Below are 25,841 nucleotides of genomic sequence, written 5' to 3' on the forward strand. Positions count from 1 at the left end.
ATATCTTGTCAAGCATACTTACGGGAAATAATAAGATAATACGATATTACTACTGATGAATACTAGATAACGATACACTTATTCGATGAAATTTCAATAACTCACTCACACCATAAAATTGAGCGATGAGCTTAAATTATGTATTTTCCTAAACATTTAAAATATATATATCGTACATATCAAAAATCATTAAATAAAATTTATTTTAATTTTTAAAAACAATCTACCTATACTTATTTAATTATATGTGATTGAATGCCATAGAACTATTTTTTTTATTATCTAACTATAAATCATTTTAACATTATTTTCACAACTAAAAAAGTGTGCACACTTTTTTGTCAGATCGTCCATAGCATACCTAAACTATTATGATTTGGTTAGGCAGGGTTTAATTGAATTTTAAAAACTAGCCAACACCATCTGCAAATTGTATTGTTAGTTCAATGAAAACAAATACGTATAACTTACAAAATTTAGTGTACACTATTTATGTTGAATATTATCAGCCTGCCTCCACCCTTCACCACTATGTTAGAGGGCCTTTTAATTTAAGTTGCAGTATTTTTTTGTGATTTGGGTATTATTGTATTTATACGTAATCTATGAGAAATAAGCATCGTTTTGTAATTCAGGTATAATTGAATGAATGGTTTTAACTGTTTCGAGATACCCTTTTAAATCTTTTTTCAAATCGATTGCGTCATCTGCGTCATAGAGCATCGCCGATGCTTCTAACATGAATTGAAATAATTCCTTTATTATATTTTAAAATGTATAATATGAATTGAATAATCAGCTAGTTTTAATCAAATTTTAAACATTATTATTTGTATGCTAAATGCAGCTTTCATAACTTATAAAGTGATATTTCAGACATATGCAAAGAAGTCTAGTAGGCAAAGAGTTTAAAGTCACGGTGGTATAAATCTATACGTTATAGTGATCTAAAAGCGAGACAAAGCAACCCTGTTCGCGAATATAAAATATAATGACGCCCTTCGACATGACAAGGACAAAGCTGTTGGTGAGATAATGTCGGATGGGATTCGCGCCCGGGGCGGCGGCCGCGGCTGCGGCGTATCAAAATGTTAAATGACTCTGAAATTTGCCTAAATAGTCGGCATTTGCAGCCAAGGTGTGTTATTATTGCCATCCTCCGACGAGCGATGAGCGTCGACCGAGGCCCCGCTGATAAACCTGCGAAGGCTCTGTCGGCAAACTTTCCCCAACTGTGTGTAAAATTCTCCGCCGAATAAAAGATCGATACTGGATTGGGAATTACAACCAACAGTAAATTTTACACGCTGTAACGTCGCGAATATCATATTATTTAGTGGGTGGATACTAATTCAAGCATAGGTAAGTACTGTCACCAAATGAAGACATTAGTTTAACGCAACAGGACAATTTCAGCTTTATTGACAATGTCTTGTCCTAATAAGGTTATATAGGTATCCACAGAGTGGAAGTTTGTATTAATAGATATTTATTTTTACGAGAAATGGATGTCAGCTACTTGCTCAGCCTAGTAAGTCCATACTCTGACTCCAAACACAAATTGAAAAACAATACGGTGTAGTAGCCAAACCCAGGATTCGAACCTGGGACGCACGACATTATAAGCCGACGCGTAAGCCGCTCGGCCATCAAGGGCGTTTAAACAGTTTAAACATTAATATTTTGTAACGTGTTTCAAGTGTATACTTACGTAAGAGTGCCTAAAGCTGAGGCTTCGACGTGATTTTTCATTTTATCATAATGACCCATCCTTCATTCATTCGGAGTGTAATGAAATAATTTCTCGTAGACTGTTTAGATTGATAATGTGTTGTAATTGTCTGAACAAACTAAGGCGACACCACCAATTGGTGTTAATACACTTGCTATTTTATAACCCGTATCTCCAAAAATATTTCTAATGTTAGCCTACTTGCTTGGCTCAGAGATATGAGATATCGCCATTCTGCCCTCTCCCGTCCTCTTCAATGGGTGCCGGAGAGGAGACTGATCAGTATCTACGTGTAAATAATATATCATAGTAAATAATATTTACAATGGTATAGTTTATGGTATATGAACCGTGGATTATTCATCACCATGGACTCTACAATCCTATATGGATCTTCGTTGCCTACAACGTATCTCTTCACGACTGCTTATCCTGGCCTGCAGCTTCCGTCTCGTATTCTTAAATAAAATTAATGACGAAGTTCGAATCTATAGTCGATAGAACGATAATTTAATTAAATATATTGGTGCAAAATAGTTAAAAGGGAAAACATAGTAGTAAATTATGACGTCGTGGGTCCCAGGTTCAAATTCTGGATCTGGAAAATACATATATTGTTTTTCAATTGTGTGTATGAGTCAGAGCATGGTTCGAATAGGTTGAGCAAGTGGCTGTCATCCATTTCTCGTAAAAACAAAATCTGTTAATACAAACCTCTACTCTGTGGAGGCCCATATCATGATCTAATTAGGATCGGACATGATCAAATATAATATATAAATTATCTAATGAATATTGGAATATTATGAGATTTAAATAAAACATCCTGCAATTTGAAATGTTCAAGACAAAATTGGGCTCAGCTGCCAATAAAAAAAGATTTAGAATAACGTTAATTTTAAGTGTAGATTTTGGAGTATAATTTAAAGCGATATCAATTAAAATTGATTGGCTATTAGCACCAGCTAAAAGCATTGAAGATGAGCAACGTGGTATATTATTAAAGCAAATTGTTGAACCTTTTACGACATTTTCGACCGCAGATCGATCCCTAATCGATCTTTTCTGCCAATCGCTTCAAAACATGCGAAGATTATTATTACTAATACGCGGAACTAATGTTTCTTCAATCTATATTCTATACCCATTCGTTTAATTTTATAATATTTGTTATTAATATTTATATGAGTTTTTTTGACAAAAAATGCAATTCTATTGACCTATTAAGAATGTTAAATGTAAAAGGAATTAAAATAATTCGTAAAATAATTGCAGCGTATTGTAAATCTAACTGGTAACAATTTAACAAAATGGCCACTTAGATGCCAAATCAATATCAATTACAGTCGCTACACCGCCAACTAAAAATTAAGTAATTTAAATATCTCGCAATAATTTTTAAAATCAATTGCCGTTCTTTTCATGTTTCAAGTGCTGTAATCATTTTCTGTTGAATGTGAATAATAATTATTGTATTTAAAAAAAAACTGTGGACGTTGCTTTATATAAAAAAACTGCGTAGAAAAAAAATGCATGTGATATTTTCCGCCTGGTAGTCGGCGCGATGTTTTTTACGAGACGCCTAAAGGCACGTTTAGTCTCATGGCCTGCTAATGAAAAAGTATGATGATGCCGCATCGGAACCTACCTATCTACAGGTTTTGCTTGTAGCGGTACTCGCATATTATTATTAATGTTATTTTAATCTGGATTAATAATATACAAGTTACGATGAAAATTATATATCGGTGGCTAATTGAAATCCTTAATAAAAAATATAACTTGTTGAGAGTTAATTAAATTTATTTGATATGGTACAAAAATCAGTGTCTGTCTACCTATATAGTATAATAATATATCCTTAGACTTTATATAATATACGGTACTGTTCGGTTAAAGCGGATACAGCGGAAAACGCATTTTGAAAATAGCCGATAAACTAGATTATTTGTTAGGTTAACCTAACCAAACCTAACCTAACCTAACCTAGCCCAACCTAACCTAACCTAAACTAACCCAAACTAACAAATAATCTAGTTTATCGGCTATTTTCAAAATGCGTTTTCCGCTGTATCCGCTTTAACCGAACAGTACCTAATATACATAAGTATGCCAATAATTTAATATATATTATCATATCACCTATACCCAGTGACGTCCCGTGGGGGTAGGCAGATTGAGCGTTGCGTTAAACCTCTTATGTTAATTAATACATTTTGTTTCCAACCAGTAAACTGAATTTTTAATGGAAAGATATTTTCGTTATTACTAAGTTTAGGAAGATATTTCTATATATACTTAATGATTCTCTTCGATTTGCCGCCCTTCGAGTAACTGCCACCCCCAAGCGACGCTCAATCTGCCTACCCCCACGGGACGTCACTGCCTATACCTACAAGTTGAAAACACCACACCTCTCCCGTGAAAATATAAAATTGACATAATTTAATTTAGCTGCTTACACAAGAAGTAGCTATACGTAGTCCGCAGCACGTAGCATCGGTAGTTATAGTTAATGATTGTCTCAACTATAAAGTCTGCGTGGGTAGGTATCAGGTAGACTATAATTTTATAGTCCTGACATTTCTGACCATGGACCCAACAAGGGGGGCTGACAGGGCTCTAGCCTGGGGGCCCGGACTCAGGAAGGGCCTGGCAAGGCGAGTCGACAGATAAGTGAGATAAACATACATCACAAATTTGCTTTAATAGTAAAAAAAAATAGCGACGAACAGGGAGAAAATCGTCGACGTCCGATAACGAATATGTTATAAAAAGAAGAAATCACAATCTACACAGGTTTTAGGTTAACTTAATAACACATGCATTAAGTATATATAATAGAAAGGTTGATTGTTATTGTGATACAATCGGTCATCGATATCAGTACGTACGTACCTATAACAAAACGCAATTTGTATTTCAGCCATCTTAATTTTGAGAAATCCATCAATATTAACATCAAAATTGCGAATGTATTGTAATACAAGAGTGCAATCAAACAGGTACGCTGATTTCTGCGGCGAAGGAATAAAGAGGCGGAGGAGGGGCGGAGGTAGGATCGCAAGGCAGGGCCGGAGGAGGAGGTCGGTGTGCCTCACATGTCCGCTTAATGTGCCCAGATTACAGGGCGGCATCAATCGACACAATAACACTCAATACCGCGGCCCGCGACCACCAGGTACCAACCGACACATACCTCTACGACTGCATTAATCAGGAAAGTCCAATAGATTACTTTTAACTTTAGGGATTTTTTCCAGAATCAAAATATATTTATTAAAATTATTGTGTGTTTGATTTTTTTCACTATCACATGATAAAAAAATAAGCTATGGATGTATAAGTTCCAAATTATCCTGTTTTAATAATGTGTGTAAGTTGCATACGATATACCTATTCCATGGGAATTGTTTTTGGTGACCTGATTTTTTTCTTCAGACATTTTAGTGCTTTGCATATGAATATACAACAGACAGATATTAGAATTTATTACAAGCTTGTTAACAATACATATTAAATTAAACGATCATAAAAATAACATTATCAAGTATCCTTAATTGATAGCAGGTAGTAATTATATAATATTTTATATAACTGATATCTGACTTTTCTAAGAGTAACAACAACATAAATATAAAAAAGTTCAATAAAATATTATATTAAGATCGTAAAAGTTGATATTATTTACATGATTATTTTGTGCAAAAATAATAATACCTAAATTTAACAAAACTGCTACAATATCTTATCGAGATATTAAATATAAAAATAACGATAGATGATAATACTGTTTATTTAAAGATTATATCAAAATAATCCAATAATTTTACCTATTATAATAGAAAATGTTTCAAAAAAATTTACTAAAAACAAAACACTGTCATTTTACTTAGCATGGCATAATAATATTCAAAGTATGTCTTAATCATACACTCTCTACTACGAAGTGCAGCTAAACTCTATACGTTGCATAATGGCGTAGGCCGTAGACGCTGCGTAGCACTATAATAATGTAACATTACCGAAGATACCATAGTATTAAAAATCAGATATTTTATCTTCACTACGAAACTAGATACGTACTAAACTTATCAAAAGAGTGTCAATTACATTTTTTAAACCCTTACATAACATTAGTAGGAAGATACATATGGTTATAATTAATTTTTCTATAAGATGTACAAATTAATTTAGTAAGAATTTTATAAAAACTACTACCTTACCGCGTGTATTATAATATTATGATGACAATCATTGTAAAATATTTTATTATAATAACTCACGCTCCTACCCAGGTGTTGACTGCTGACCTAGCTTGTTTGGAAATAAAATTGAAAGCTTTCGTGTTTGGCGGCCATAAGTTGATAAACGCTGAAATTATTATCTGTCTCGTTTTGTTACAGCTTCTCTCTATCTCTCTCTGGGGATCATTTTCACACATTCCGTCGTCGACACGAATACTCGTACAGCTAATTATGAACGCAATAAGCATGCCTTGTAATTTATTATTTGTGCGGTTCAAATTTTAAGCAAATAAAAAACATCGTAGGTTTATAATATTTGTATGGACAAAATATGGCAAACACCTAAATATTACGATACCTTTAGTATTTATACACAAATTAATAAGTAATTACACAGTAAATACAAGACAAACTGTAGAATACAAATCTGTCAATGTCATTTAGTCGCAAGTTGACACTTCAATTTTTCGTCAGTTTAAAATCACATTTTCAATGCTTCGATCTTAATACTATAAGGCCATTTATTTCTGACATGACATCTCACAGTGAACTGTGATACGGTGAAATGCATACATATAAATTTCCGGACACTTATTAAATTGCTGACCTGTAAAGTGTAAAATGTAGATTTCGGAGGCGTTTCCGTTTTCATTATTTTAACGGTTGCAAGTCACAAAAATTCTCATAGAAAAAAATCGTAAGCTTCAATCGTATTTACGATATGACCAGATACGTTCATACCAAATGTTAGTGGCGAAGGGTAGAGGCATGGTGTGGAGGTCCGACATAAATAGCCCACACTAAACTTTGTCAGTCAAACTTTTTTTATTATTATTGAAATAAGAATACAAATTACAGATGGTGACGGTTAGTTTTTAAAATTGAATTAAACTCTGCCTAAGTCAAAACATAATAGATAAAAAGTATTATTATATGTATTAAATATCTATAAGTATGCCAATAAATTATACACAATTTTAGATGTTATGGATTTAATTTAATTTTTAATAACATCCAAGATCATTTTTATTTTGTGTTCTTAGTTCAATTAACATAAATGTGTCTTAAAAAGTGTACTGTGCACTATTTATGTCGTATCTACCCCAACCTTCACTGCTGTCCAACGTATGTCACAAAACAACGAAAGTTGTCTAATAACTTAAAAAGGTATAGTTATCACAATTTGCGAAATTGTCGAAACGACATCTTTTTAGCTTGCATTTGCCAGCTGACATGATAATCGTAATAACACTACTTTGCCTACATTTACGTGTGCACATCATTGTGTAAGACAAAAGTGAAGTAAAAATAAATACCTTATAATGAGTAAACCAAAAGAAGAACAGGTTGGCAGCCGACGAAATCGCCTCAAATACTCAAAATTATGCAAATTCAAAAACAATGACCGCCTCTTTCTGGTATTATGACACGCCAACAAAATATAATGGATATTATTAATACTTTGTTGTCTCATTATTTTATATGCTTCTTCGTGTAGTGATAAACTTAATACCTTACTGTACATAACTGTTATATTTTACGAGGTGATTGCATGATCTGGTTTCCATGGTTTTAATTTAAGTAAAATAAAAAATAAATAAACAGAAATGGCATGAAAATAAGAGCATTTTAGAGACACGTGGAAATAATATATCTACCGAAGAATTCCAATATTAACTAGTTTTTTATGTGAGGTTAAATTAGATGGGTCTAAATTTACCACAGATTAAAAGAGACAAATTAAAAGAAGAAAAGTTTTTTCCTGAGTGTCACAATTTAAATTATTCATTTACATAGGTACCTACATAATGCCATTCATGAACATAGATTAAGTTCACTTCCTATATTTTTAATATAGAGTCTGAAATTAGCATTAATAAATTATTATACCTATAAGAAAATTGCACAAAATAATAAAAAAAATATGTAGATATATTTTACTAACTTTTTGAAGTTGACCACCAGAGCCCGTTCAAAGATAAATTAGACCTCAATGTGGAGGTATATAACCACCGAAATTTAGATTTATGTCAGCGTTACAGAGTAAATGATTATGTAGCTAAAAAGTTGACTAAGTAATAATTGTGTAGGTGAATTTTGTAAAGAGTTGTATATAAGTGACTCAAACTTGAAACGTGAATACCCTACTCATCACCGATAGAAAATAAAATTCATTTAGGGGCCTGGATCTACAGTTCTTTGAAGTGAATTGAATGAAATGTCGCAGTTTGAGGAAAATATTGTTTCGTTGTTAATGATAAAACAGATTTAACAGTATTTTATTAACTAATATTTAGAGACTGATTCGGCCAATTTCCACCAATAATATCGAGAATTATCAAGATTTAAATTATGATTGATTATTACTGAACACGTATGCGTGAAGGCCGATTCTTTTTCAAAATTATGTGTCATAACATAACACACATGAAAAATCTAACATCCATAAATAAATAGAAATGGTGATTTTTCAGGAAATTAGAAAATATTTTTAATATCTATCTCATGGTAAATGGAAAAATTCATTTCAGATTTATTAGATATCAAATATACATATTAATTTAATTCATTATCTTTGGTATGGGTAAGTACGTAAAAAGGTGACGCAAAAAGTAATAAATAAATAAAATAAAATGATTGTGAAACTAACCGGTCAAAATCTGTCAATCTCGAAGAGTCTCTGAATCCTTTCGCAAATGGATTGCTGTCGATCTTCAGTTTGGTGATGAGCTGGTTCTGATAAGCGGTGACTGCTGTGAAGACAGTCTCCGGGAATACGTATGTTCGGTATTGTTCAGCTTCCAAGTCTGTGATGGGTCCTGCGGCATGCTCTCGCCATTTTACCAAGTGGATGCGAGGCTGGTAACGATGCATTGAATTCAGCACTATCTGTTGAATCGGAAGAAAATACACAAGTGTTAGATTTTTGAATAAAGCATTATTTCCAGCATTTAATCTATTAATACACAAATGATCTTTTAATTAAAATGTTGGGTGATAGCTGGCTCTCACATCTAAACTTGCGTCGTCTGCCGCATAGCTATAAATCAAACCTTCCAAGATCGTCAATCCGTTGTTGGATATTAAGACCGCGCACATCTACCTAGCGACAGTTGCACGTAACCTTCAAAACGTATAGATATTTCGATGCGGCGATCGGCGAGCCGGTATAGGAATGACCAATTTGTAGGTGTTCATATGCGTCCTAACGTCTTCGACTCGCAGCCCTAGAAGCATGGAACTTGACGATTGCAACAGTAGATTTTTTTTTCAAACTATACAGTCGTATTTGACCAATCTGCGGAGCTCCATTTTGCAACGTGTGTTTTGTGAATAACTATGGCGTCACATCGACCTATTCGACACGTTGCAGGCGAGATGAGTTTTAATGTGAAAGCCAGCATATGCGTACTTTCGACATTGCTCAATAAGTAACGACTATTTTATATTATTTTCTACAATAGGTGGTGTATGTAAATTTAGTTATGGGTTTCAAAATAATCATTCAACATGTCCCCAAAGAGAATCCTGGAAACGAGAAACTTGTATATTTGTTACATAATAAGGAAAAAATGCAAAGGGGTCTCCGCGTACCGAAAACTGCCAATGTTAAATAGGTATAAAGTGTAAAACATTCGTTGAAATAAAATTATATTTATTTTAAATAACTTTTGAAACGCTCTTATTACCAATTAGCACTTTGCTAGTTAGGTTAGTTCTCCATTTAAGGTAGCGGGTTTACACAGAAGCCGAATATTAATTTTCATAAAGTACACGGTCATTCTTGTATTATATTAAAATGTCCATGGTCATTCTCGTGATATGGCGTGCCGAGGTGTATATAAAAAAATAATAATTCAACCCTTTTAATTATATGTAAACCGTCATATTTTAACATGTAACATGCGCATTCTCCTAATTGGGTTCAAAAACAGGATTGACATCTATAAACATTTATCTCGCGATCCATCAACGGAAAACGAAAAGTGTGATTGTGCGTAAAGAATGGCGCACGTCGTTACCAGGGGCGGCACGCGAAGGGCCGCCGTTACTGATGGCCGAGAGGCACGAGAAACCGCGTCATGTTTTAAGCAAATTAGTAAATATTCTGTGTTAACAGTGCCATGCCCTCGGGGGTTTACTAAAAAGGGATCGCAACAATTATGTACAATGAGAAAAATTAGATTTATTTTTTAAACAACTTGCACGCGTGTTTATATCAATTACCTAGTAGCAGTTAGTAAAAAATGTGCTTTTTAGGTTAGGTATGCATAATGTGACCAGACGTCCCGTTTTCAGGTAGCGTGTCCCGGTGTCCCCGAACATAGCTTCGGGACGCCAAAATGTCCCGTTTTCGAAAAGAGAGAAACTCGCAGTAGATATTTTAAAAAAACGCGCAAAATCAAAATCTTGGCGGTAGAATCCAGTACTCGACACCAGATATACCTACGTAAGAAATTTTTTCTTTGGAAAAATATAACACCTGATAAATTTTCATGTATTCATTCATGTGTGTAGTTGTCATTAATAAATAAAATAATGATATGTACTACGAAAAAAATATGGGGGAAATGAGAACATTACTATCTTGTCAGTTGTATTGTATGAAAGTGTGAGGCTGTTAAAACGGATGAGTAGGTACCTACCTTTTTCAGGTGTCCCGGTTTGGGGGGAAAAATAAATGGTCACGTTAGGTATGCACTTAACTTACTATTTTTCGTTTATAAACAATCCTCAGTCGATATATTATGCACATAGGCTTTCTTTTCCTTAGACAAATACGAGATTTCAATGTAAAGACACAATTAAATTCAAAACAAAAATATAAATTTCCACATTGTAAGTGTGTCTGGCAAGTACACATATTGTTTTCCAGTTTGTGTGTGAGTCAGGGTATAGGCCTAATAGGTTGAGCAAGTGGCTGACATACATTTCTCGTAAAAAACAAAATCTGTTAATATAAACCTCTATTCTGTGGAGGCCCATATGATCCTATTAGGATCGGATATGGTCAAAAAAAAAAAAAAAACATAAGAGATAATAAATATAATTCCAATAGGATATATACCAATCCAGTAAAGTTTGACGCACCCATTATAGACGTGCAATAGTGGGTGTAATACCTACATCAATTTTAAATGAGCGTCAAAGCATAAACCGAGACACGTGTTTAAATTTATCCCGATTCTTCCTTACTCGAGATCGGTTGCCTGCTTCCCCTTACCTGTTAAGTATTTCAGTTCCCATAATTTCTGAGCTCCCTGCTAAATATGTATTTTTTTTTGACAGAACAGAATTCTTACTACTACAGATTTTGTACAGTTATTCACTATTTTTTCTACAAACGAAGGAGCTCATACAAACTCGTCTCAATTGCAACATATCGATATTATCTATGTGATTTATTGGCATTAACAAAACACATATAACTTAATGTACTGTCACACACAGCATTGATACAACATTACTGCTTGAAAAAAAAACATCTGTTGACACAGGCAACGTAATAAGTTCAACGCAGCATGCACCTTGCCATGCACCTTGCCATGCACAATTCATCCGCCAGACTGACATAAACGATTGTCATCTTCAATAATAATTATTTTTAGCTACAGCATATTGTGATTCTAGGAAAGAGATACGAGTATATTGATATTTTTGCTATGTACGTTGGTAGTATGATTTTTATTTATTTATCGCAAGGAGTCTCAAAGTCAATCAGTGCCTCGAGCATCCATGTATATAAACGCGCTACAACTCCACGGCCAGTTAACGAAACAATATTGAAATACACATGTGTATACAACTATTCGGGATCAGTATCAGTTCCGATACTTCACTGTGTGCACTTGCGCATCGATATACTTACGTCTAATTAATTGATGGATGAACCCCGCCAATCCTCATATTCTTTAAAATTCTGATTTATGATTATGTTGATGTCGAGTCGAACTTCAGTGTGCATCGCACCTAAGATGTTGTATTTTGTGCACGCCACTGTTAGCAAACCATTAGCTATGTACATTATGCTATGAGCGCGGACTGAAAATGTAACGTCATCGTATTTCATTTCACAATGTAGGTGTAAAGTTTGGCCTATCAAAATATCAGTATTTAGATTTTCCCCGCGTCGACTTTGTGCGTAATGTATGAAATATTACTTCTCATTAGTCCACTTCAGGTGGTAGGTTGTTAACGATCTCCAGTGGCGTAGGTACATACATGCATCATATTTACAAAATCGTAACTTTACAATAAATAATGGTAATTATTCATATTAAACGCAAATCGGAATGTTTTACTAACCGTAAGCCAACATAATATTCATGTTTTTGATTCTATAAAGTGGTTATCAATCATTTCTTCCTCTAGTTACATGTAGAATAATATTATGTAAGTACGTTAATTACTCTGGGTGTGCACTGCAAACATTTATTGTAAGGTAATAACTAATAATAGACAGATATGAAAAAATCCACGATAGTTGTGATGTCACAGAGTTGCTAGATACACGAAAGCTTTTTGAAGACTCATTGATATCTATAATTTTGCAAATAGGGCTTTAAATAAAAAAAGTCTTTATTTTTGTGATTTTTTGTTTTTTTTTGTTTGGGCACTGTGTGGAAATCAAAAACTTGTGCAAATTAATAGTTTATGGGAAACGTCGTTTAATCTAGATAAATATGGTTATCAATTTTGTCAACAACAGAAACGACAATAGAGGAGGTCTTGGAGGAGTCCGTGGTAACTGTTACAGTTGAAGATCAGAAGATAGGTAGAAGAGCTCTCGCCCAATGTAATGGACCCAATTAAATGTACTGCGAAGTGCCAAAATGTGGTACCAGCTAACAGGTTATGTGAAGTCGTCACAAATCAGAGAATGGTGAAAATGGTTGTGTAGTTGGTTGGTGGTTTCCACGATTGGTAAAGATAATACATTGTGTTCAAGGTGTGTTTAAAGCAGAACGATGACTAAATAATAGATTGGACAAATGGCTAGCATCCTCATAAAAATCGTGTTACTATAAGCTTAACCCTATGAAGGGTCCATTTGATCGAATATGAAATGCCGTTAAATCAACAGATCGAATGCCCCATAATAGTAATAACATCAAATGGCTTGCTAAGTAGGGGTAGAATCATATAATTATTAACTAGCTAGTGGACTCAGTACCTAAACATAAAGGATGAGACAACCGTGTTAATAGATATCTATATAGAAATTGCATTCTTTAGTAAAGGGTGAATATTGTACCGGAAAATAACACGGACATTGCAATACGGATAAATATTACAAATTCGCATTCATGTCTTTACGGCTTCGTCTCTTTGTGCCATCCCCTAGCGGAGGTCGGCCACTATCAAGGCGATCTTTGATTTGTCGTGTGCTACCCGGAACAGTTCAGTGGATCTGCATTCGTACCAATCACGGAGGTTCTTAAGCCACGAAATGCGGCGCCGTCTTCTGCTACGCTTACCATTGATATTTCCTTGAATGACAAGTCTTTGCAGCAATGTGGTCATATTATGCTTATGTGGTGTCACGTATAAGCGTCAAAATTGCCACACAGAACTGTCAGTACTTAAAAAAAAAACCTACCTATATTGCACGGGGTGTACAATTTGTGCTAATATCTTGAGTTTATTCTGCTAACTTGTGCCCTTTAATATTGAGCTGTTGTACGTAATGTTTAGTTGTAACTCAAGTGAATGTATAAACTTTTGTATAATATAAATTACTGCCATAGAAACATAGCGTTATTAAGGGCCACGTCACTGAGTGGCCAAAAATAGGCGAAAGTGAGGTGGGCATGCGTTAATTAGGCGTCGCCCGTGCAGTGGCGTGGGTGCCGCTTATAAATTTGATAGGCTTTTTTATGTGACACGCGGTAAAATGTGCCCGGAGGATTTATCAACACATCGCATTACGCACACTGATTAACGCAACACACACTCACGGATTTGTGAATTATAATATATACCTAAAGTTTTTAATTAAGCACCGGAAAACTTTTATGTAATGAACAATTATAATATTATAAAATATTATGGATAGGTACATAATAAATTTTACAAAACACTTGTACAGGTACAATAAAATGATCATTCTGGACGAATGTTATTTTTATTTTTTAAATTTATCTTCCTTTTCATTTCGCACGTAATAAATGTCATTATTCTACAATCAGCATAATTTCCGTTTTCACAGTGTTGTATGTAGTGTAAATGAAGAAAGCAGAGCTCAAAAGCATAGTTGTAGGCTATAGGTATATACTAAAATGAGCGGGGGGATTTATAGCTCCACTGTTCACCGGTAAAGACCTGTGTAGCCATGAAATAATGATACGGTATAGTACAAGATATTGGTTGACACCGTGCGTTATAATAATGGCATGGTCGTGAAACTGTGTTACCTTCCTGAAAACCACGGGATACAAATTATCCAGTGTAATTTTAACTGGGTAGGTTTAATGATTTTATTAAAAAATACAAGTCTCAGCCATTCGAATAATAAGAAATGTACCCAACTACCTAAGCCGTAATTATCCGATCTAAGTCCGATGTGAGCAGCCTTTTTAAATTCCCGCTGCCTAAATACAGCCTTCAAAATTGATATCAGATTTTAATGTGAATACTACCCAAATTGATTTTTAAACCACACTTCAGTAAAATGACAGTACCAATGTTGAACAAATTGAATTACAGACATATTATTAGGCTTTTATCTCACAGCATAAAATGCACGTATAAATTAAACAATAATTATTAAAAATCAATGACTTCGTTGGTCTCCGCATACATGACTTTGTCAGAACGTGCAACTTTCTTACAGATTGTGATCCACAGTCCGTCTTTCTAGTCTCGATTTACAAAAGATTACTGACTGCAGATTCACACAAGTAGGTACGTAGTACATATTATATGGTTTCAAATATAATGACGGCATGGAATGATTTTTCACATATTATATACTTCCCAATTATTGCTTGCATTCACTCAAGAGCTCATTAAGCATACAGTACATAGGTATCTGCTTTCTTTATCGAACTCCCTGAAATACCATGCGGTTACCACCTGGTTGATAACATTTCTGTGTATATAGTAATTAATTTTTGTGTGTTATGAAATGAAATATTCCATATAGAAACACTTCAATTTGATTACGTAGTATATCTATGATTTATAATCGTGAATGTCATTATTCTGCAAGTACTGTACCTCGAAGACCTCGTAAAAATCCGCTCGTGTATAAATTTTCCAAAAGACGTCGCGTGATAGTATTTTCTTACTCCCCCCTCCCCAGCTCGAGCCTTAGCACTCGGAAATTTTCCACCCTCTCCCCCTTCAGCACTTTTATTAAGCACAAGTTAGTAGTCGTTCGCGCTTGCGCAGATAGTACCGATCAACGAGCTAAGATGTTGAAATTACGTGATAAATTCTACAGATTTCCGGCTGTTTATAGGCGACCACCATATTATTTTCCATAGTTTTGCGGATACGCTCGAGGAATTTCATATTTTATTGTTTGGAATATTGTTATATTTTTTTATGCTCGCTGAGTTTATGTATTTTAAATGGGACTTTAAAGTAATATATTCTAACGAATGAAAAAAATCAGCCACTTCGTATGGAATTATTTATTATTTTCATAATATGAACCACTGTAATAATATTTCACTATATTGTGTGTCTAAATTTATTATTGAAATAAAAATAAACTTATGTACTAGATGACGTAGAGATCTTGGGTATAAGTAAATAATATGTTTTTCATTATTTAAATAAAATACAGATTTTCTTTTAACGAGCGGTGAGTATGTATTGTAAATAAATTTATTTGGGATATTTGGAACTTGGATATGAATATTGTTGGCGTAAACGAAATATTTCATCAGTTGTAAGATAATAAATAATAATGCAAAAGGACACAAATCATGCACTCGAAATCTGTATTCAACCAAAATTCGTCGTGTGTTTATTTATATATTCAATTTTGCGTAGCGCATTTTGTCAGGTGAACCGACGCTAACATTAAAATGACATTGAGAATTTGGTTATAATTCAATAATTGTATGACTGGTTTGACGTGTTTCAAGGCCCCTTTTTAAATTATCTAACGAATCGATTGGATCATCTGCGTCAAAGATAGCCGCTGGTAAATATGAACTTAGAATACTTACATGTATGTTATTTATGATTTTTTCTTGAAATAACGTATGTAAATTAACTCATTCGATATTCTGACTATTATCATTATTATTATTTTGTATTCTTATTTCTTGCTCATACGTTATTTAGGTATTTATTTTGTAACGAATTCTTTTTTTTTTGTTTTTTTTTTTAAATACATACTTACTTATATTGTGAACGTATTGAATTTATAATGTTCAAAATATAGCAGGAAATAAATACAATAACATCACACGTCATATGCGAGTAGAAAATGAATGAACTCTAATGTTTTACCGACCGCTACTTCTATCAGACAATGAAGGAATACCTAATTGTAGGAGTTATAGGTATAGCGTAGGCCGTAGGCCGTAGATTCAGCTACAACAAGCAGTAGAGGTAAATCCTCACTATATTAAACCACGCCAATAACGCTGTAGTAGAATCGAAACGTTGTTATGAAATTGGTATCAGAGTAGAAACGTTCAATTTAGAATTCTAGAAATGCGGACATTCGAGGAATAAATTCAATCAATTAGGTAATAGGTCCGATGATAATGTGGATAGACGAGTTAATATTTCTTTTAAATGCACGTCTTGTAGAAATCAGAAAAACTAGGATAACACATGTCATTGATACACTAAAAAGCATCTTGTTTTATAACTTAGTAAGTTCTCACTGAAATTATTATTAAAAGTATAATATACTCCATATTATGGAATCTACGTAAGCAATTCATGAATGAAATACGATAAAATTTTCCCAGCCCTTAATTAAGTAAAAGTGTTTTTGACAAACGACAATAAAACTTTGATGGCAATTTACCTACACCCCCCAGTTGGAAAGCAAAAGCCACGACATTTCCAATCACCATAATTGCCTTTTACTTTGATTACAAATTTATAATTTTTAAACGGGGGGAAATTTTAAATTGTTGTGTTTTACATTGATTTAAAATTCACGCAAGGAAAACAGACAGCTATTAAATATTTATACAGGTAGAATAGAAGATGAAGTATCGGAAAACGTTTTTGAAAATAATAGACTTATTGTATTGAGCCATTAATTTCTTTAAAACAGGCAGTTAAAATTAATAATTACAGGTTAGAACGTGAATAATTCTTAACAAAAATATATGGCTACATTAGAGTAAAATTATTAAATTCTCTTTTATTATAAGAAACGATAAATACCTAAAAATTACTAAATTTAAATGTTATTAATTGAACTATAATTTACATGTGAAATCTCTTATTACAATCTCTGCATATTTGCACCCACCCACGGTGATTGGGTGTTGATGCAGTATAAGGACTCATAGAATTAAGCGTATGAATACAACGAGTCCTCATAAAAGAAGTCTTTTTATATAACCTTCATCATGTGGAGGCCAGCGTGCTCTGTTTTGGGTTGAAAATGGAAATTTACTATTTCATTTTTTATATTTCATTTTCTTTCTACTTTAACTATGAGACTTTTATGTTTTATCATATTGTTATATAATATACACTCGACGCACCTAGGCAATCTAATATAGATGCATAAGGGATGTCTACTCAACACAATTATTTTTACAAAGCACGCATGTCATACAAATTATATCCGAAAGCCGTTAACGCCCTTTACAGCCGCTTCCTTTAAGGGTAGGTTTATCTCCAAACAAAACCGTATAAAAAATGAACAAAACGAGCCACCAAGCGCCACTCAAATTACGGGGTTGAATTAAATTTCCGAGGGGTCGCGCAGACAAAACGCGGGGTCGGAAAAAAGCGAATATTGTCATTGGGGCGAAGACACGACCGGGGGTGGAAATCCGGTGGGGTGGGGCGTTGCCTGGCAACCGGGGGTGCGGCCGGAGGACGGGAGGGGGCAACAAGATGGCCGCCGAGCGAGGGTTACGGAAAAGCTACGTCTGTTTTCTTGGCACCGTTACGCTTGCTTACGGGCATTGTGCTCGCCGAGGTATACTTACACGTAGCACGAAACTACGTGACTGGTAATGGGTATATCTTATTTCGGCGACGAGTTTTCACGAGATTGTCAACGGTTGGGACACAAGTGGAAAGGCGTTCGGTTAAATAAAGAAATCATGAAGGTGTTTTCAGCAAAACAATGTAGGTATCTACCTACATATTTATATTACAAACGTAAAATGTATTATATTAAAACAATGGTTTTCATAGTTATATGAATCTAGATATTCTAGATACATATTATATACACATACTAATCCTTGCTAAAATGCGTTTTAAACGATTTCTTGTATTAATATAAGTTAGTTAGCTGAAATCGTTTTACAGTGGCACAGGGGGTAAAGCAAGAGCGATTAACAGTTTTATCGGTAGGTATTGTTTACTAATTAACTAACTACTAACTACTACTTAACTTCAATACTAATATAGGTACAATACAACTGCGAATCGATTTTACCATTCCCATGATGCCACTCTAGAATGATTCTAGTAGAAAATATACTATACTAAATGATTATTTAACGATTATCTTAACTTTTAGTAATTATTTTTTTAATATGGGAATTTGTAGACATAATTAATACTGTCACATTGCAGTAGTAGAGCCATTTTGGATCGTTCCCTAGAATAGTAACCAAAATAGAATGATTTCTATTTTTATCGAGAACACGTCGGCTCACTAAAGATATGGTATGGTGATGGTAGAGCAAGTCAAAATTCTTTTTAATTTTCTAAACTCTTTCTTGTTAAGCACCAGGGTGCGTGGTTGCTACATCAGTCCCATACAGCTTCGTTTTGGACACAGTGGCACTAAAATATTTTCACGTTTATATCATCATGGCAAACGAACGTGCACAAATCGCGGCTGCATATACATGGCGGGTGGAGATGGGGTAACTCAAATCATTGTCAATGATTGATTCGTGATTGAAAAATGTGAATAATTCTATTTTGCCCACGACTCGTGTGAACGGTGCAAAGTGACATTTTTTTCGTAATAATTGGTGGCGATTGGCGCAGACGATCGTGGTAGATAATCTGCTAGTATAATTTGGCCTTAGCTAATTTTATTTCGGGAATAAGCTGATGGCTAAATGCGCTCAAAATGTCAGAAAAATAGAGTGAAAAATTTAATATGTTTATAGGTATATTTTGGCTGTTCAGGTCAGGTTTTCATGCAAAGAATGAAAGATGTTTTTATGCGGCTATCGTAAAAGTGAATGCACTCAAATTAAGACCAATTTACATGACGTATTTAAAAAGAGTATGTACTTATACCAGACAATAAAATAGACATGCATCTACCAGCTACCTAATATGCAATTAGTAATCACCTAGTGTCGATTTGCTTCGGCGATTAAACACAACAAATGCATTCAACGACGGTTATTAAGTTACCCGAAGTCGGCACAACGCTGCCGATATGAAAGTGAGTTGCAATATAAAATAAGCCCATCGTGCAATTATACTATTTACGTGTTGCTTGCTTGCGAATTATCGTGTACAAATAACACTTTACAGGGTAAATCAGTAGGTATACAGTGGAACCGTTAGCATGGTAAAAGCGGCTTGCAGTTATTGAAACAGGTATTGCAGCAAACAATTATAATACACCCGCGAATCAGTTATAGTGACACTTTATGCTGATTTACTTATACCTACATACATCTAAAAAATTTCTTCCTACCTTAGCTTTGTATGAAACGTACCTATATGTATATCAATGGTTCTCTGAATCATCAAAGCTACCAGATTTTCATGAAACCCTTTTCCATAAAATAAACATACACTAAATAAAATGGATTGTAATTCTTTTCATCGATTGTAATTACTATTACCATATTATTATTATTAAAGCTCGGTTTCTTATTTTTATTTGCAAAAAATGATTTTTTTAAATTTCAAAAAATACAATACAATACAAAACTCTAGCTGATACGCCATTAGAGAAAACTTTTTAACTACATTTTAATGATAAAAATACCTATAATTTTATATGTAATACTAAGAAAAGTGTAGGTACTACTGTTTTATATACGTATTGATTATTTTTAAAATCATGTTATCAATGACATTGCATGTTATTGCCAATAAAATATATCAAGTAAATCATGTATCATCTTTCGTATTCCATCGCCAGATGTCTCTAGTAGCACTATAACCCCCTAAGCACTGTCAATATGTAGTTAACAATAATTTATTATAGTAGAAGTAGACCAACTTAACCTTGATATTGCGCAGATTGCGATTTCGGTTCTTGTCGGTTTAAGGGATGCCAGCGGCAAACAATTTTTGAAAATAGCCGATATACTGAATTATTTGTTGGGTTAGGTTAGGTTTTCATTCCTGAATTCATGAATTTTTCCAAAATCTACTATGAAAATAAGCGCGATTCCAGCCTGACTTCCCGTAAACCGACTAGTACCGCATTTTCATATATTGCGCACAAATAACTTAGGGTAAATTTAATTATTGAAACCGTTATAATTTCCGAATGCTCTTACATGAAGCCTATTTCATCGTTTTTTCTCGCTCAGCATCTTTCCAACTACGTCATATTTTCTGTCAAAATTATCGAACTTAGCGCTTACGTGGCATAGTATTCGTCACAAAAGCGTCGTTGTAAAGTAAAAGTTTGACTTACACAACCATACAATGTAATTTTTGTCAGAGTAGTATCTGATACTAGTATTGTAGGTGTTGATATTTTAATGACAAAACATCACTTTGTTTTAGTCGTTATATATTTTTACGTAGATAAAAAGTCGACTATCTTCGAATACAACAGTTTTTCTTTGAATACGTATGTTCTCATATTTCGCAGATAATAGATGCATCCGAGTACAGGTAGTGTCGTGATGCATAATGCATAATGCATACCCTTGACATGCAAGAAACTCATCACGAAGCGATAAATAATATGCTTTATCACTGCCAGCATGGGGAGATCTTGAGGATTTAATGCCGTAATTGAAAACGGCAACAATGTTGTATTCAAAAACATTACTTTTTTACAATAATAATCCAAATGCGGCGGGGATTATCTTGTCAATTTAATATAGTTACAAATTGGATTTGTAGCATACTTTGTAGGCGATTAAGAAATTCATAACATTTATCAGTTTTAAATTTATTGATATAGATAAATAAAGGGTCATCAGAAAGAATCATTTTTAGGTAGGTACTTGCAACGTCTTTTCTGTCCTACTATTCTTACGGACTACGGAGTGAGAATATTAGGGAAAACAAAATTAATGGAAACCGACATACCCTATCGGATACGGTAAAAAAAATATGCTATTTTCAATATTTATCTATGTTTCATAATATGCATTAAAGTTTGTCACGTATGCATAACGCACCTTCAATATTTTAAGACAGTCGACGCGCTATGTGTCACTTGGTTTTATCTCACTAAATTCGCAGTTTTTATATATTTCGATTCCACTTAACTTTTAGGTACATACCTACTTATATTTATTCATCAATTTATTTGTTTATATATATATGTATAGGTTTTTGAGACACTTCTCTCACGGCTCACATCACAGATCACTCCATACATATTCAAGATCATGTTCGACATTTTTTTTCAGATCTAAGAAAATAATTTTATAGACACTGTATTAATGTGGTACATTAGCTTATCTTTTGCCAGATAAAATATATGGATAAACTCTTACATATTCATTTTTTTAAATCCCGGAGTATTTATTATACCTATAGATCGATTGAAAATATGGAAAACTTTTACCATATCATAGAAATAATCAGTTGTTTCAAATGCATTTTAAGTTAATAGGTATGTTCTTATTTCAAGCTGCTATCTTCTTTGGTCAAATTTCTACGAAACACATTACATAATTAATATACTGAAAAAAATAATCCCAAACTAGGGTAGTTGTCAACAAAAATAAAGCAAAGTGACTGACTGACTCACTACAACGGTAGTTAGTGATCCCAGTTAATTTTCGTCAGTGGCTTCTTGCGAGCACCACTGAGTAGGCGGATTGTAGACAAGGTGCACTCGGTGGGCGGTCGGGATGGGCGGGCGGTAATGACCTGCGGGCGGGCGGCAGTAGCGGCGACTTAAAGCGACGACAAATTCGTTGTCGCCGCCGGAGGGACGACTACCTCCGTAATAGAATACGAGATATTCGCCTCCGGAAAATTTCATGAACACATAGTTAACCTTTCCCATTCTGTGATGTCTAGTTACGTTACACATGTTATTTTTTTTTTAATTTCTTTTTTATTGGCTTTATAAATAAGTCTACGTGTTTCTTGACCGCCTAGCGATGAGGTTTCTGTTATTAGGAATTGATTTTATGTAAGATAAATGTATGTTACGTACTTGTCAACATATTATTACGTGCGTGCTCCAAAATGCTGTAAAACTATGATTACCAGAACTGGCATTCGAGATATGAGTATAATTTTACCTAAGGTATACCCTTACGACTGCTGTCAAATCGCTTAATGTTCTCTAATTGAAAATCCTGGTACATGTACCTCCACATTACATAAGTATGTAGGTATATAAGTCTTTAAAAAATAGTGCATGTTGCAATTGAAGAGGAGTATTTATAATGACACTAGAAACACAAAGTGTGAAACATCTTTTTACTGATAATATTTTCCATTTTAAACTGTTCAATCAGTCAATGTGTAATCACTGTAATCTATCTAAAACATCTAATAGAAAATTGTATTTTTTAAATTAAACAGCTCTTTCAAAATGTACAATACCCAGTCCAGACCAAGATACAGTTGTCCATAAAAATATACAAAAGTCTGTAAAACTTCTGTCGTCATACAAAATCTCGTTAAAATGCGATTTTTCGAATGGTTGTGGCGCTTCACATACTCATACCTGCAAACATATTATTATAGGTATTCTATGAATTCAACGTTTGTCTTTTTTTTCTTTTATTTTGTTAACTGCCAATTCATGGTGGAACTGCATTGTATTGTTGTTTTTATTTAATAAAACGCATTTTTTTTATAGTACTTATTCTTATAGTGGAATAAATACTATAAAAAAAATTGCGTTTTATTAAATAAAAACAACAATCAACGTTTGTCAATCATTTACATATGTTTTTCATTTGTAGTGTAATAAAAAAAAAACATGATCCTTTTCATAACAAAAACATTATAAACGACCTATTTAAAGTAAACAAAAATATTTGTGATCACTTTTTATACAATGGTCAATGTTTACGGACAAACCTATCTTGACAAGATTACTTAAATAACCTTAGTCAAAAAAAAAACTAAAATCCTCGCAATGAATCCGATGTAAATTAACAGGCATATAACGATGTGTGATTTGGCAGACGCACTACTTAATTTAATTTATAGATTGCTTGGGGACGACTTGTCTGTCATGCAACTTCATGCAAAGTTATCTCGGACATTATATCTCGCGCTCTCAATCAATTCAATTTATGAGTTCGTGTTTCTAAAATGTTTCACAGGTGATAAAAATAACTGATAAAGAATTCTACCCACCATATAGGTAGGTATATAATGCACTCTACACCATGTTCCGCAAAATAGGTATACATTCCAACAATATAGGAATAATAGTAAACATTAGTTTTATCTCCATAATAAAAATATGAAAAATATATGCATAATAAACCACATTGAGCTTGAAAGGTATTTTCAGTAAAAAATGTACCCTCTCATCATTGCGTTTCACATCAACTAAACTCAAATCTGTGTAGGTCAGAAATTATAAGTTTAGTATGGCACACGTTACGGAACCATATACAATTTCCATATATCAATAATCACCAAGAATTTTCTTTTCATTATTCTTATTACCTAAATCTACTTTCTTTTTTTAATACTACATCATACCATGATGCTCAATTACAGTACCTAGTGTAGTAGTCATGAAACAGTAAGTTGTAGTAACCGTGAAACAGTCATAGAAATACCCAAGCTTTGTGAAAATCAGATAAATATATCGGAACCCTGCATAAAAAAGTTAGCAGATACATTATGCATTAGACTACATTAGACATTACACTAATCGCTGCTGATGAAAGAGAACTCACAGAGTTGCTACACCGGGTAGAGGAAGAGAGTCGCAAATACGGCCTCCTTATTAATAGGAATAAAACCAAGTTAATGGTTGTTGATCGGGCCAACCTTCTACCAACATCAAGTACACTCCAAAACCTCAAAACAATCGACGAGTTTGTATATCTTGGATCGACCATCAGTGGAAAGGGCGGATGCGAAGCGGAAATAAGAAGGCGCACACAAATTGCAAAAAGTGCGATGACACGCCTTACCACTATATGGAAGGATCGGGGAATTTCGATTGCCACAAAAATGATGCTTGTGCAAACATTAGTGTTCTCGATATTCCTATACGGAGTCGAGTCGTGGACCCTGAAGGTAAGAGAACGGAAGGCAATTGATGCCTTTCAGATATGGTGTTGGCGCCGAATGCTTCGCATTTCTTGGACGGAGCACAGGACGAACCAGTCAATCATCCAGGGACTGAAGATAAAGGAACGGCTCTCGACGATATGTATGAGAAGAATTCTGCAGTTTTTTGGACATATTGTCAGGCGCGGACCGGACAACCTGGAGAGACTGGTAGTTTTGGGTAGCCTCCAGGGAAGGCGAAGCAGAGGAAGAGCGTCTGCGCGATGGAGCGACCAAGTGAAAGAGCTGACTGGGGGCACCATCCATTCTGCCCTGAGAGAAGCGGAAGATCGAGAAGGATGGAAAGTCTTGGTCGCTCAAAGGATGGCAAAATTTAAATGTGGTCACGATCCTCAGCCATGAGTGCACGACCAAGAAGAGAGAGACAATATCATAATCATAATAGTTATAATAAATTAACGATATGCCTAAATTAAGACAATATTAGTATATTCCGAAATCTTATTTCGAAAGTCTGATAACAGTATAAGTATTGCTCCAACACTACGTACAATATGGATGGATAACTTTGAGAGCTTTCTTTAAATACCGGGAATAGAAAACTGGACAGAAGCCGTGTATGTCAAGGATTCTTGTGGGCGGATTTTAGAGGAAACAAAGACTCACAATGTGAATAATTTTCACAAGAAAAAGAAGAAGATATAGGTAGGTACTATAATATCATTATATAAACCGAATTTATTTGCAAAGACAATAATATATTATTATTAATTACTTTACGAATATTTAACCCAGAAATACGATTTGAGTCTGGAGGTGTAATATCGCCATAACGTCTTTAGCTACCGTTTGACTTTATGCACTCGAGCTAAAAGAATTTTTCACACACAGGATTAAAATGCCTGATAAAATTAAAGCGGGGTCAAAAAATATGTCCGATATGTCATCGATGAAGTGAAAATGCCCGCTGAGTGCCACTGTACATACATACGCAAAGCAAACAAACCATTAACATAACAAATTATGTTAATCCTTCTAAATAACTTTCCGCAATTCGCGCAAACTGACACCGTTTGATAGCCTGTCAGCTGGATGGCCATAGATTAAAAAAAGTTTATAACATTCGATTTTCGAATGGTAGTGAGCATGCACAATAAATTATCGCAGTCAAAAATACATTTCGTCGATAAACAGTGGGATGCTGAATAATGGATTTTTTTCAATGAAAACTTGATTTTATGAAACGATTTGAAGATATAAATCGATGTTCATAACCGAATGTGTTTATTTCTATTAATAATAGTTGATTT

General features: G+C 34.0%; 1 protein-coding gene across 1 annotated transcript in view; it reads right to left on the reverse strand.

Annotated features, from left to right (window-relative positions):
- LOC147066252 (T-box protein H15-like) overlaps nt 1-25,841 on the reverse strand; it is a 155,060-nt gene that overhangs the window by 29,109 nt on the left and 100,110 nt on the right. Inside the window, exon 5 of the mRNA XM_085955742.1 lies at nt 8,630-8,868. Within this exon, the coding sequence (XP_085811868.1) occupies nt 8,630-8,868 (239 nt within the window). The remainder of the gene's footprint in view (nt 1-8,629; nt 8,869-25,841) is intronic.

Source organism: Rhyacophila brunnea, unplaced genomic scaffold, assembly GCF_057557595.1.
Source record: "Rhyacophila brunnea isolate RB1 unplaced genomic scaffold, BYU_Rbru_1.0 scaffold_5, whole genome shotgun sequence".
NCBI classification, from domain to species: domain Eukaryota; kingdom Metazoa; phylum Arthropoda; class Insecta; order Trichoptera; family Rhyacophilidae; genus Rhyacophila; species Rhyacophila brunnea.